General features: G+C 46.1%; 8 protein-coding genes across 8 annotated transcripts; 3 read left to right on the top strand and 5 right to left on the bottom strand.

Moving 5' to 3' along the window:
• Positions 1-1709: 1709 nt before the first annotated feature.
• N7533_000432 (uncharacterized protein) lies at positions 1710-1982 on the bottom strand (the record flags this gene model as incomplete). Its single annotated transcript, XM_057097082.1, has 1 exon — positions 1710-1982. One exon carries the CDS (start codon positions 1980-1982, stop codon positions 1710-1712), a length of 273 nt encoding a protein of 90 aa, XP_056965575.1.
• A 26-nt stretch (positions 1983-2008) lies between these two features.
• Positions 2009-2218, bottom strand: N7533_000431 (uncharacterized protein; the record flags this gene model as incomplete). Its single annotated transcript, XM_057097081.1, has 1 exon — positions 2009-2218. One exon carries the CDS (start codon positions 2216-2218, stop codon positions 2009-2011), a length of 210 nt encoding a protein of 69 aa, XP_056965574.1.
• Positions 2219-2928: 710 nt separating this feature from the next.
• Positions 2929-3315, bottom strand: N7533_000430 (uncharacterized protein; the record flags this gene model as incomplete). The annotated part of the gene is made up of 1 exon (XM_057097080.1): positions 2929-3315. The coding sequence occupies one exon, from the start codon at positions 3313-3315 to the stop codon at positions 2929-2931; it is 387 nt and encodes a 128-aa protein (XP_056965573.1).
• A 693-nt stretch (positions 3316-4008) lies between these two features.
• On the bottom strand, positions 4009-4695 carry N7533_000429 (fungal specific transcription factor domain-containing protein; the record flags this gene model as incomplete). Its single annotated transcript, XM_057097079.1, has 1 exon — positions 4009-4695. One exon carries the CDS (start codon positions 4693-4695, stop codon positions 4009-4011), a length of 687 nt encoding a protein of 228 aa, XP_056965572.1.
• A 39-nt stretch (positions 4696-4734) lies between these two features.
• On the top strand, positions 4735-5009 carry N7533_000428 (uncharacterized protein; the record flags this gene model as incomplete). Its single annotated transcript, XM_057097078.1, has 2 exons — positions 4735-4781; positions 4817-5009. The coding sequence occupies 2 exons, from the start codon at positions 4735-4737 to the stop codon at positions 5007-5009; spliced, it is 240 nt and encodes a 79-aa protein (XP_056965571.1).
• A 743-nt stretch (positions 5010-5752) lies between these two features.
• On the top strand, positions 5753-7488 carry N7533_000427 (uncharacterized protein; the record flags this gene model as incomplete). Its single annotated transcript, XM_057097077.1, has 5 exons — positions 5753-5987; positions 6045-6188; positions 6245-6351; positions 6404-6538; positions 6592-7488. The coding sequence occupies 5 exons, from the start codon at positions 5753-5755 to the stop codon at positions 7486-7488; spliced, it is 1518 nt and encodes a 505-aa protein (XP_056965570.1).
• A 1499-nt stretch (positions 7489-8987) lies between these two features.
• Positions 8988-9212, bottom strand: N7533_000426 (uncharacterized protein; the record flags this gene model as incomplete). The annotated part of the gene is made up of 1 exon (XM_057097076.1): positions 8988-9212. One exon carries the CDS (start codon positions 9210-9212, stop codon positions 8988-8990), a length of 225 nt encoding a protein of 74 aa, XP_056965569.1.
• Positions 9213-10255: 1043 nt separating this feature from the next.
• N7533_000425 (uncharacterized protein) lies at positions 10256-11680 on the top strand (the record flags this gene model as incomplete). Its single annotated transcript, XM_057097075.1, has 5 exons — positions 10256-10396; positions 10446-10572; positions 10656-10779; positions 10855-11294; positions 11370-11680. 5 exons carry the CDS (start codon positions 10256-10258, stop codon positions 11678-11680), a joined length of 1143 nt encoding a protein of 380 aa, XP_056965568.1.
• Positions 11681-13708: the final 2028 nt, after the last annotated feature.

Raw genomic sequence — 13708 nt, 5'->3', positions numbered from 1 at the left:
CCCCCTGGATATTTCTGTGTCTATGGGGATTCCCTTTTATACAAAGAAACAACTTACTGCGTGTGGTCTCTTAATAGGTACTTATCTATTGTGTTCGGTCGAGTCACGGGCGGGTTCCCACACAAGTCGCTATTCCTAACAGCCCGGGGAGATCACGTCCATGATCGTTGGGTGGCTGAACACTGTAAGTATCTCTGCTCTTACCATACCCAGATAGGCACAATGCATGAAGAGAAATATTACCTTATAAGGAAATAATGGGCACATGATGGGCGGGTTCACAACTGTCGCAGCACCTATTGGCTGCAAAATTGGCTGGTTGTATGCACTACCTGCAGCGGGGATACGTGGTCCACTCAAAGCTCTGTTACCCATACACAGCTGGGCGTTTCCTGCGCGCTGTTGCCCCGTGACCACGCGCCTTTTTCGTGTATAGCAAATATAGTGCACGCCGCGTCCTGTTGGCTTAGACGTGGCAGTGTTCCTTTCCAGTTTGTCATTTTGCCCATATTTTACATATATATGCCTTGTATCCTTTGTGCGGGTCAGCAAGTTCTCTTTCTCAGTTATCTCCGCAGGACTTTCTGTGCGGCATACATCCATCTTTGTTTGAGTTAATAGAACATTTTCTCACTCTTTCTATCGATATTCAAGGATGCCTCGGCGAGCTGAACGATTTCATCGCTACTATCGCTGTGAAGATGATGAATCACGAGCACGCTTTGAGAATACGCAAGGGATAGTAGCAGAGTCGCAGACATGGGTCCCTATGAATCCTCGAACCGAGAGAGACGAGATGATCATCAGGGAGTCGTTGTTAAGGCATCTGGACTGGAAGTGCTGCTTTCCGTCGCCATTCATTTCAACTTCGAGGAACAAAGAGTGGGTTTACAATGAAGCCCGGCGGCGAGTAGCGGCGGGACATACCAATGTTCGTGTGTACCAAATTTCGATTCCATACCAATATCATGACGGACGACGACGCAGACGCAAAGCTACCACGGCATTTCGCAAGAGCGTGATGGTATGGTTGAATCTGGCTAACGAAGCGATTCCACCGTATGCCAACTATGCCTCTACGGGAGAAGAATACTTATTTCTCCATTGCATTCCGGAAAAATTCATTCAGGAATTGGAGCAGGTGTGCCAAGGGATGCCTTGAAAATAAAGATATGGTTATCATGCATTGATATGGTCTTTATAATGTTTTGCTTTTTGTCAAAGGTGAACGAGAAGGTGTATGGCAATGAGATTCGGGTTAAACAGATTTATTGAACTAGGTTACAATTCGTTTGTGGCACAATCACGTCCTTGATTAATTTCACCTATGAGGGGACCCCCTTCGGTCACAAGTATTAGTTCACCGTATCTGTAACGTCAACGGGTATCGCCTGAGACATATTCAACAGAAGAGATCACAGCAGTACTTGCGACTGGTGCGAACGCACAGCGATTGCTCCCTGATTGGAGAGCATTGTGACTTGGAAACAGTGAGTAGACAGAGTAGTCGCCATTAGATTGACGGAGAACGAGGTTTACGAGGCAAAGGCTGCCACTCAAGCACCACCTTCCAAAGTTGAAAACGGCTGAGGTAACCCTTATTCCTTAGTAGCAAGTCTTTACGTTCAAGTTCAAGTTCCAAGTTATTTCAGAAAGCACCTCTCTACCTAGATGAATAGCAATATTAGCACCGTGCCACTGATTCTCATTCAAATACTCCAGTGCCATTTCATTCCCAGCCTTTGAAAATAACCGAACAAAGCCTTCTTCGGAACGTAACCGGCATATTGTCTCTGCCAAGCCGCCGCAAATGAGCCCTCAATTGGACCCAAATCCCCGAGTCCGATTATTTCAAGCGCACATGGAGTCAACAGTGCCAGAATACCCAATGCAGTGAGTGTAGCATCAACAAGATGCTCAGTTGCAAAGTCAGCAGCAGCATCTCTGATTTGGGCGGCGGTATCAGCCGCAACTTGCGCCATCTCCGCACCGGTTCTGATTGCGTTCTCTAGACCGCGAAGAATAGCCCCTTGGCGATGGCTTCGGACCAGCAATTGGTGGCGATTTCCTTGATCTGCTTCTCGTTAAGCAGAGTACGATTCCTGGCGTTCAGGATTCCGGTAACAATAGATTCAGCGGACCGGGAGGAAGTAGAAGGAGTTGGCTTCTTCTCCAATCTGCCAAAGCCCCAATCAAGAATAGAGTGGAAGAGGCCCATCTTGCTTTTGTAGACGTAAACTTGGCTTGCAATCAATGAGTCGGTCGGCTTGAGAAGATGAAGTTGGAGGAGTTATTCGATTGATCTCAGTTCTGTGAGAATATGATGACTGGGGGAAAGTTGTGATATTGGTTGAGGGTAGATGGTCAATCTATCTACAAACGGTGGACAATTTCGTGCTTGAGGCAACAACAATCACAAGTTCTACGACGACGACTAACTGACACTGCCATATATAAAATACGAAATATGATGTACAATGACAGTTCCACCGGGATTGAAGGAGTTAGCGAAACTGATTTGGAATCCTTTGGAATCGCATTTCCCTGAATCAATTTGAAGGCAACAAGAGAGGTGACCACAGAAGAAATGTGCCCAGTTGTGCGTGGATCTGGATGAGAAATTATCTCAGCTAAAAGTACCTAGATATAGGAGCGTAGGCTAAAAAAGCCTGTGAAATGGGACAAACGCTCTGATATGCATTTCCAAGCCTCAGCAGGGGATGCGGCTGCCAGTGTTTTACTGGGTTTTAAAATTCCTACGCTGCAATTTTGAGTTCAGGCTCGCGCTCATACTAGTGATAATGGAAAAATGGATATTACAAGTTTGTATAAGACTATTGTGTCCAGAGTCCTGAATAAAAACCACCCAGAGGTGAACATTTGAACATAAGGCGTCGACTTAGTGTCTCTATCGTTTGCCGTGCCTATCTATGGCCCAACTAAGGCCCAGTCATCGAAGATCCGACAGAAAGGATCCACACGTGTATCATAGCTATCGAAATCCATGTTGAGAGATGTCGACCAGAAATCGTTGCTCAGCTGTTCGCTTTGTTCAACCGGAGGTATGTCGGCATCCAAGCGGAGGCCCTCATCCACTCGAATATCTGGATTGGCCGTATCTCCGTCCGAAGGCCCGACTGTATCGGGGTGTTCCTCCAGCCCGCCAGACCTGTTCTGGTTCTGCAAGAACTCCAATAGTGAAAACTTGGACGTCGTCTGTCCTTCCTGGTTACTTTGCTGCTTGAGAGATGACCTCCAAGTTTCAGTAAGCGACTGAGAGAAAATTTCGTTGCTTCGTGTCGCGTGGAAATTCATCACAACATCAAGGCTCTCTATAAAGCCATTTATCTCGAGTTGCTAGGATTGCATTTAGTAATGCAGCAAGATATGGCGTGCAAGATTTTGAAGAGAGGGGGGGCATACAATTTCCGCAACAACTTGATAAATCTCGGTCAGCCTCTCCAAGAATTTTGAAAGAATCATCAGATGGTCCCGTAGGAACTATCTGTATCCAAATCCCACAATCTGACGAGTATATTTGCACATTGGTAGGCATAGATACCGAGTGACTGGTCTGTGATCCTGGAAATATCGCACTCGTGCAATGTCTCGGACCAAAATCTGCACATATCGATTGCATATCGTAGGCACCGTTCCCTGCACTCGTCTGCATAGTCGAAGGGAACATCATGCTGAATGAGCTCTGGCACCGACTCACGAATCCCCGGAATCATCATCCTGTATAAGTCGCAGTGACATTGGATCCAGAGGGAATGTAAGGTTATGTAGCCCGTTAGCTCACTCGTGTAGGCTCGGGATAGTAGGTTGCGTTTGTTATTTTCGAGATGGGTGGGTAGGGAGTTGATGAAATCAAGTAGGTTCGTGTCGAGGGCTTGGATACCGCTTTTCGCTGCGTATGGACTTGCTTTGGCAGCGATAATTTGCTTTGTGACCCTATAGAAGTACTCGATCATTAGCTCGCAAACATGCCGATCTGGTTGTGTTAACTCACTCCAGAACTTCGTGTCTTATCTTGACAAGTCTAGACATATGACCCATCAATCCTATCCCTGACTCATAAGTCTCCGAGGGAGAAGCTGGCGTCAAGATTGAAGTCGCGGTGGGAATGTCTAGTTCGAAATTTCTTTCCTCGCATGGTAAATTGAGATGCATTGTGCTCGCGTGGCAAAGGGTGAATTCTGCAAAACCCCCGGCGTAGAATTTGTCCAGCATGAAAATAGACCACATAATGCGACGTCGAACCTCTTTTGAGATGAAAGGCATTGGGTCGGTAGTCTCGCGGTTTAAACGCATTCCGTAGGCGATCCGTGCAGCCATGGATGAAGATGTCCACATACTTGAAATCTTCCGGTCCAGTGAGTACCAGCAAATGAGAAGCAAGAGAATTTGAAGATTCTCTATTTTCATTTCCGCCATCCTCGGCCACATCTGCCCCTCGACCTCCTTCAACCATTCAGACACATACTCATGGCGCGGGTTGCTTCTTTGGAGGAACCGCGAGGCAATTCCGCAGACACAACGAAGTAACAGTGAATCGAGCTTATTGCGATGGAAGTTTCGGAGGAAGGAAGGTTTGTGAACGAAGCTGTACGCCGGGTTGGGGTTGATATATTCGAGGTAGGCGTTGACGTGGGATTCGAGGAAGATTTTGTTTCCTGGTAGGTCCAGACTCATATCCAAGCTCAAATTCAAGTTCGGATTTGCTTTTGCCAAATGCCTGATTGGTCGTGGCTGTCCATTTTGATCTTCAACGAGCTGAGGTATGTCAGGGACATATCCAACTGTTGGTAAGCAGCTATCTGAGGGCATATGTCGCGGAGGAACTTTGGCTGGGTAGAATGGCTGCACTTGTCCCGAGTCTATCACGCATCTTCTTCGTTTGCTTGGTAGATACTGACACTCTAAGCCTCGTTGCTCACAATGGCGACATTTCGGCCAGCCGCCACTACAACGCGATTTTGAGGTGCGACATGATCGACAAGCTTTGAGTCCACGACGCCTTTCCATTCCACCAATCGTGTATTTATTTCGCGAGCTTGGTGCCGTTGTCGTTGCCGTTGCCGTTCCTACAGGGGGGTGTTCATTTGCGCCTTGCGCGGTGTGATTGGAAGTATTGCTTGGTATATCCTGCGAAGCCACAAATGTACAAGCAAAGTTGAGTCTGTTACAATTAGAACAACCTGATGCGTTTCCGTCACAGCGGACCTGAAACAGACGTTGGCAATTGTTAATATTGGAGTGCACCATTGGACATTACCTTCCGCTTTCTACACTGCAAACAAGTTTGCTTCTTCACCGCATCCTCTACCATTTTGTCGCGAGTTATCACCATCATTCCAACAATCCAAGAATATGCCCAAACCCCTCTGCTGAAGGATTATGGCCAGACTGATGAGAACATGGTCCTGATTTATGACGGAATCCCAAGTACCGCTTATTGGCCCCACACAAACGATGTCTCCACAACACATGAGGTTCTTGTCGACACGGTTCCCCGCGTTTTCGCGTCGACTTGACACTAAAAAATCCTACTAGGAGGATAGACGGCTCTCGGTCACCGATAGCCGTACTGTGGCTACGGTAGTCGGTCATTCGCCATATAGACTCCGCTTGAGGAGATGGAGTCACCAGGACCAGCTTCACGAAACGACGATGAAATGTTGCTCTCAAAAGCCAGGGGTCGCCCCGATCTACAATGAGTCAACAAAGCATGCGGCCTTTTGAAATCATCATGTCGGTATTGGCGATTACGAAGCATTTTAATCGAACGTTGGCGTTGTCGTGCACGTTGGTTGCCATCTCCCAGCTGAACTATGGATTCGATAATCAGGCTTTCGCAACGACGCAGTCCATGACTGCTTTCACGAAACAATTCGGTGACTACAACTCCAAAACAGGAAAATATGCCATCCCGGCTTATTATCTGTCGCTGCTGAATAGTCTGAACTATATCGGCTTTGCGTTTGGTGGGTGAATGATATGAACTTCGAGGTAATTGGAAAGAAGCTGACGGATATTCACAGGCTTGTTAGTCGGAAGCTTTCTCAGTCGGCGATATGGGCGTCGCCTTTGCATATTTTCTATGAGCTGCTATGCTCTTGTTACGGCCACAATTACAGTGACCTCTCAGACCAAGGGTCAGATTCTCGCGGCACGAATCTTGAACTGTATGTATGCCTTCGGCCTAATATGATCCTTCGGTATATTTCTAATTAAAATCTAGACGTTTATGTCGGAATGGAGCTATCAGTTGTACCTGTCTACCAGTCGGAAGTTGTACCAGCTCCAGTCCGCGGATTTGTAGTTGGAACCTATCAACTGGCCATCGGCGTGAGTATCAAACATAATGTGAACCGGGAAGCCGAAATTAATTGATCAATAGCTGGGAGGAATTGTTATCAACAGCATTTGCAGAGGAACTAGTACCTTGGAGGGTAACAAATCCTGGAGAATACCATTCGGTCTCTTCTACGTCATCCCTTGCGTGATTCTGTCTTTGGTTTGGTTAATCCCAGAGGTAACTTCCCCCCGAACTAAAATGGAGATGCAATACTAATAGCTATTTCCAAGTCCCCTCGCTGGCTCCTCCTCCAAAATCGCCCTGATGAAGCTGAGAAGTCCCTGAAACGCCTCCGCCAGGGAACGATGACAAACGAAGCAATCGCAGATGAATTGGCCTCGTTGAAGATTGGACTTGCCATCGAGCCGGAACAGGGTCATTTTAAGGAGTTGTTCGACAAGACAAACTTAAAGCGTACCCTGATTGTTATCGCTATTAGCTTCTTCCAGCAAGCCACCGGCCAGGCCTTTTCAAGTCAGTACGGTGCGATATTCGTCAAATCGCTCGGCACAGTCAACCCTTACAACTTCGCAATCATCACAAGCTGTATTACCACGGCAGCATGTCTCATTTCGAACCTCTTGAGTGACAAAATCGGTCGGCGAAAGCTTTTCATCGCAGGTGCAGGCATCCAAGCCGTGGCGCTATTTACAATGGGCGGCCTGGGAGTAGCAAGTCCGGTCACCTTGTCTGAAAGCACCGCGATAGCAGCTATGATGGCCATCTTTGGAGCTGGGTTCGGTCTGGGCTGGGGACCTCTCACATATGTGGTAATCACGGAGCTACCAGCTTTGTCGCTTCGTGATCACTCTCAGCGTGTGTCTTCTTTGACAAACATCGGGATCAATTTCGCGGTGACATTCTCGATACCCTATCTACTAGACGACAGTTATGCAGGTCTGCATTCCAAGGTTGGATTTATCTTTGGAAGTATTGCAGTATGCGCGTGTGTCTTTACGTACCTATGTGTGCCGGACTGCCAAGGAAAATCCCTTGAGGAGGTGGATCGACTTTTCCATGAGGGAGTCCCCGTAAGGAAATTTAAAGACTACCAATTGGCTGCCTTAGATGGAGCTGAAGAGGACGAGAAAGTGAAAGAGATCCGAAGTCAGAGTCAAGCTGTCTAAATTCTGCTGTTGATATTCTTGCTCGATAGTTTACAAGTTCAGCAAGCCGTGGGTGCTGCTCAAGATCTACGAAATATTCGATACTGTATAATTTATGGGGAGTTTTTTTTCCTAATAACTTGTCTTTAGTTTCTTTCTCGTAGGCCCTTTCTAGAACGTTCCATAAAGAGTGATATACCTAAGATTTAGGATTCTTGGTTGAGACACGTACCTAGCATGCATTTATGCGTAAATACATGCTTTGCCCTCTTCTGACAAATTTACTGTGGTGGTACAATTAATTTAATGAAACATTTTATTTTGCTAGTACTAAAATAAAGATGGTAATTTGATGATATTGTGCTAATGTAAACTGGCGATTTTCGATACCGGCATGGTGTACATTGCAACTTCAAACCGTTCTGGTTGCCGATAGAACAGAATCCCATTCTGACTGTGTGGCAGATATTATTATGCCATGGATCCGAATACTTCCATGAAGCGAAGGAAGCCCAGAGCAGAGGTATCTTATTCTGAAAAGATCATTCATTATGCGCGGTCATGAAACGCATCAAGATTGGGTGGATGAAAATCGACTGGGGAATCGAGAATGAACTCTGAAACAGCCATTCGAAACTGTAATACTGGACAAAGCCAAATCTATCGGTCGCTGTGTTAGTCTGATTAACGTCAATAACGAGGGAACCATGCGTGCCCTTTGCAAAGGCCGGTGTCCAGGTTGAGGAAATGCTTCATGCCTGCAGGACTCGATCTTGCCGCATCGAATCGCGTATGCGTGAAGCATGTCGTATGATCATTGTATCATTATATGTTTTGGAAACATCGCTACAGAGATTCCGACAAGCTGCTTGCAGCCACCTATAGGGGTTTGATCTCTTCGACTGCTGTTGTGATGTTTTCAAAGCGAGTTGCTATGACAAATTTCAGAACAGTACTGTAGAGGTAAAAAACCCAATTATCGACCATAACCACGGCGCGCATATCCTCGTAGCCTTGTGGCTTTTGCTGTTCCACATCATCATTGAGCACGGTATCTTGAGATTGTGATGAGTGTCGAGTAGGCAGGCATCTGGCTCCGGCTATCCGCCGTCAGACTTGGAATTACATCGACCCGTAGGTCCTGCAATATGGGTTAGAGGTGTAAATAGATTGGAGAAACCGCACTTCATCCATCGGAGTACGAAAGATACGCCATTATGAAGACATTGGATATTTTGCACATTCCAGAATTATTGAAGCCTCTAATAAAGATGAGCAGACAGTATGATCATGACCAAATCACCACTCCCTTCTAGTTCTCTACTCAAGCATGGTGGATCGGATCGACATGGATGGATAACTATGGGAGGAAGCGAGACTATCTACACACAGTAGGAGCGGCGGGCAGAGTCAGCACTCAGTGCATCTTTCGTAGCACTATTCGCTATATTATAATTTCGCTCTGGTGATGTGCACCAGAGCTTAAAACGCATCCCGTTGGCAATCCAGGCACCCTCCAGTTATTTGAGTAGATGCTTCCATAGGTCCTGGTTCTCAACTGTGTCACCCATGTCGTTCGTCCATTCGTTCTTCAAACAGCCGACCACCCGGGTTGTGATTCCATCAATCACGTACTGTGAATTCGTTGCGATAACTAGGCTGATGCAGTCTTCCACCCATGGCCAGCGTCGGAATTGTAGAGCTGCCGTAACTGCGCGGATGTCCGCTCGTTCCTTTGTCGCCATAGCCCACTCGCCGGTGGGGCCCTTTGGGTTCTAGTCGAAAGCCGGCATAGGTGTCAGGATGCATAACTCCTTCCTTTGGGGGAGAATGGACAAATGATTATCCTGCTTTCGCGGTTGGTCCCTTTCCAAGGCAGACCCCGCTCGTGTAAGGTGCTGCTCAGTGTACGTCTCTCGCACGACACTAAAGATTGGTGGCTCGTTGGAATCTGCCAAAATTTACTACCTCGAACTTGAAGATTTTGGTACAAAATCGCGTAGATATAACTACATTTAGTCGAAAAGAAAGAAATAAATTTCCGCCTTCGCAAATTCTATACGTTCATTTCCTCGGCCAGCTCCTCGGTAAAAGTTACCGCAGAGCCATCGCCCACCAATCACCTCCGTGATGTTGTGGCGACGCCTTCTCGCTCATCCGATGCGCCACAAATCTCACCGTTAGCACAAACGCAACTCTGGGACCATGCGGCAATAATCCCCCAGTGCATAGCTATGCCAAAGCTCCACATACGCACTCAATTCCCCGCTTTGCGAAATTTAGGTTCGGGCACTTGGCTTGAATCCATTTAGAAGTCTAATGCTACGGCTGAGGTGAATGTCAGCAAGACCTGCACTATCAAAAATTGGTGTCAATTCATTCCAAGTTTAGTGCTTACTATTCTCTCCGGGAAAGGCTCGAAGGCAAATAGACTGTCAGAGAACCTCAAAATAGGAGAATGGTCAGATTTACCAAGCTGATTACTACCTACTTAGGTATCCAATGAGCTTCAACGCGGATGACTTGTTCCTTAATAATTACGATTTACTGGGCGTCAGATCTTTTACCGAGATGAAGCTAGTACCTATCTAGTAATCTTAGATTCTCCGACAAGTTCCAAGGCTGGTCATGCTCGTATAATCACTCCTGTCTCATCAAGTATAAATACACAGTATCCACCCCACTCAGAATTTCGGTATTTCTTGCAAGTTCAAGTTCAAGTTCCTTCGTAACCTTTTTAAAATCAAACTTCTCATTTCACGATACTAGTTCATCGGATACATCAAACATGGATAGTATAATCACTCAGATCAAATCGCTAGCTCAAGATGCAGACGAAGCTAGTCGAAGGAAGATTCTTGATGGGCTTCGCGATCTAGCCTTGTCTCTCGAAACGCCCCAGGATACGATGCAAAGGATTTCATATCTGGTATGTAGAAAGGTGGCTCTTAAGATACATTCCTGACCTGTGAACACAGCATCTTCAACCTGCCCTCGTTCGAGTCGGACTAGACTTAAACATCTTCAAAATCCTCGCCGAAAGTGATCATCCGCTCACTTCAGATGACCTGGCCGTCCAGACAAATGCAGCACCAAATCTTTTATGTGAGACTTTTATTCACCAACCAAGCGATCTTAATGAACAGTGGCGCAGAATTTGAAGCATATTGCTAATCTTGAGATTATAGCCCGTGTTCTCCGCTATCTCGCATCGGTCGGCACAATAAAGGAGACTGGAGACAACGAATTCACTGATAACAATATCACTAGGTCTCTGAGTGATGAAGGTATCGCTAGTGCCATATACCACAAGTAAGTTCTCATTTCACAAAGCTCCTTGGACTCGAATTTCAGGTTTTTCTGTGGCCTAGTTATTGATTTTATTAGTGTAAACATTATTGCTCCTCCAATCTTTGCGCTTCCAAACTTTTTGGCGGAAAACAAATATCAAGACATTACGAGTTCCGTCAACACGCCTTTGCAAAAGGCCTTTAACACCGACCAACCAGCATTCGTTTGGGCGCAGACACAGCCGGAGCTGATTCTCCACTTCAACAAGTTCATGGAAGCGGAACAGCGTGGAATGCGTCGATGGTTCGATGTATTCCCGATCGAAGAAAAGTCCAAGAATTTGAACCCAGATCAAGCCTTATTTGTGGATGTTGGTGGAAACATCGGTCACCAAAGTGTGGCACTGAAAGCGCGACTGCCCGAAATCCAGAACGACATAATTGTTGAGGATTTGGAGATTGTTCTCGCAAGTGCCATACCATGCGAAGGTGTGAAGACTATCGCTTTTGACTTTTTCCAACCTCAAGTGGTGAAAGGTAAGCGGACTCAAATTTCCTGCCATGAGGCTTTCTGTGAGATCCCGAACTTGGATACTAATCAAAAATGAATAGGAGCTCGATTCTACTACTTCCGTAGTATTATGCACGATTGGGACGATGAGAAAGCACTGATAATACTGAAGAATACCATTTCCGCACTGGGACCGGACTCGTCAATTCTTATCGACGACATGGTTTTGCCGAATTCTGGGGTCCATTGGCATGCAACCCAGGTCGATATGACTATGATGTCTTCTCTTGCATCATTAGAACGTACTACTGAACAATGGCACACCCTCATGGAAAAGGCAGGTCTCAAGATTGTGGGTATACACACATACTCCGCTCGGTATAACTCTATTTTGGAATGTGTACCAGTATAGGGGACCTCATGCTCAAATAGTGGCAATGAGTGAGCAGTGCCTGCTAGTCAGCGGATCAAGAATGAATTATTCATGTCCCATTTACTCTTTCATATTTGCTAGTTCATCAGAAGTCTCAAATCGTTATAGTTACTTTGTCCGTTTTCTAATACCCGGCTCAAATTTTAATCAGCATTTTGATCTTTTAGCCTGCCTAAGACGTTGGTGAAATAGGTTAAGCAAAATATAAGTGCTCAATTTTAAGAAAATACAAAAGGGAGGAGTGTAGTCATCGCAATCAAATTTAGGGTGCCAAATTTCGAGAAGAAAACAGTACAAATAGAAAGAGATACAAAGAGGTATTGTCAATTCCAGTGAATATTTTCAGACCCGCCGCCATATCTTCAATACTACAAGACAGACAAAAGAAATCACTGTTCGCTTTGGCTTGGCTTTGGCAAATCTACTAGGTAGACTAAGTGCCCATAGGACGCCAAGTTCAGCCGGGATGAAGCGAAACCACCATTGACATCTCCACAATTCACCGGATCGCCCGGTATGATTTTGACCGTTGAAACTGCAGCTTCCGAGAATTGACCACTACCCCCGCCTCAACATGGCTATCACGGGTATGACGACTTTTGAGGACTTCAAGTTCCAATTTTTTATGTGGTTGAGCGAAGGGATTCAGGTCAGGTCCCTTAATACCTACAATTTATATTGGCCGAGGCAAGTATCATTAAATCCAGTATATTATTTGTATTACTAGTCTCTTTGTTGCTTTCCTTGAAAATATTCCTCCAACATTCAACACCTTCAGGATTGATTTCACAAATAGCCTTAGCAACCTGAGCACGTGTATAATGGTGCCCTTTATTTTTGAGATGGGTATAAACCAAGCGGTCCCCAAAGCCCGCAATATGCCCTATCTCGTTTTCAACCGCCAATATGGAATTGAGCTCGATGCTCCGTTGCAAACGTTCAACTGGGTCATTCATACGGAGTCGAATACTAAGGCGTTTGCGAATTGAGCAAAGAATTCGAGTCGAAATTTTGATTCCATACCCTCTCTCGAGAACCCTCAGGATTTCTTTTGAGTTCAGTTGACAGGAGAGCTCGGAAACGAGCTGATCAAGGTCCTCTGCGCATGGATTTTCAAGCCGAATATCGCCACAAGTAGTGATGTATCGCTTGATTGTGGCGGCACTTACAGACACGTTGTGTCTATCGAGCAAAACACGTCGAACCTCGTTGGTGGTAGATCCATGCCGAATGAGGTCAGTCATCTCTTGGCGATGTGGGTCTAGCGGGATCGGGGGTCCCATTTGATCGTGTGAAGAGCCCTGTAGCTTCAGAGCAGGGCAGGGTATCAGTATCGGTTTCAGAGGCAGTGTAGATGACCAGTACTGGAGATAGACGTGTGGGAGCTGGTTAGAAAGAAATGTAAATAAGCATCACGTGCCATCCATTTGCATTTTCAACGCCCTGAGTTCATGAGATTGAGCAATTTATCGAGGCGGAATAGCAACATTGAAGGGGGCTGCAGGGCGGCGAAATTGCAATGTCAAGAAGCTCAGAATATCCGGCTGGCCTAAATTTGTATGGGAAATTCTTCTGATTTTGGGACATAGGGGTTACGGGCGGTTTTTTCCACTGGGCCCGTTGCGTCTAAATAGTGCCTTAGTCTACCATAACGACGCCCCCCCCCCCCCCATAGCGGCAACCAGCTCGGTAGTATTTACCGAACTTAGGCACATGTTTTATGGCCTAAGGTATTATCGCAATACAGATTTCATAGGAATATCAATTCGCTTTTCATATATCCCCTGGTACCTAGCTGAGTACGTTTATTGGTAGCTTTTAAGGTTCCTAATGACAGGTTTGCCTTAGAGCGCGGGCGAAATGGACCAGGCAACATCTAGGTAGCATTCGACAAAAATACCAAGCATTCAGGAAGGGAGAGGTTGGAGCAACAACTAGATACAGAACGGGTCCCTGGGCGGATGCCTGAACACCAAGGTGACAATTTGAACCATATGTTCCGTTGGA

The sequence above is a fragment of the Penicillium manginii genome (assembly GCF_028828005.1).
Source record: "Penicillium manginii strain IBT 31320 chromosome Unknown utg000001l:1.0-3466041.0:1.0-3467806.0, whole genome shotgun sequence".
NCBI lineage: Eukaryota > Fungi > Ascomycota > Eurotiomycetes > Eurotiales > Aspergillaceae > Penicillium > Penicillium manginii.
Note: the sequence above shows the minus strand (reverse complement) of the source record. Positions and strands in the feature narration are given on the sequence as shown.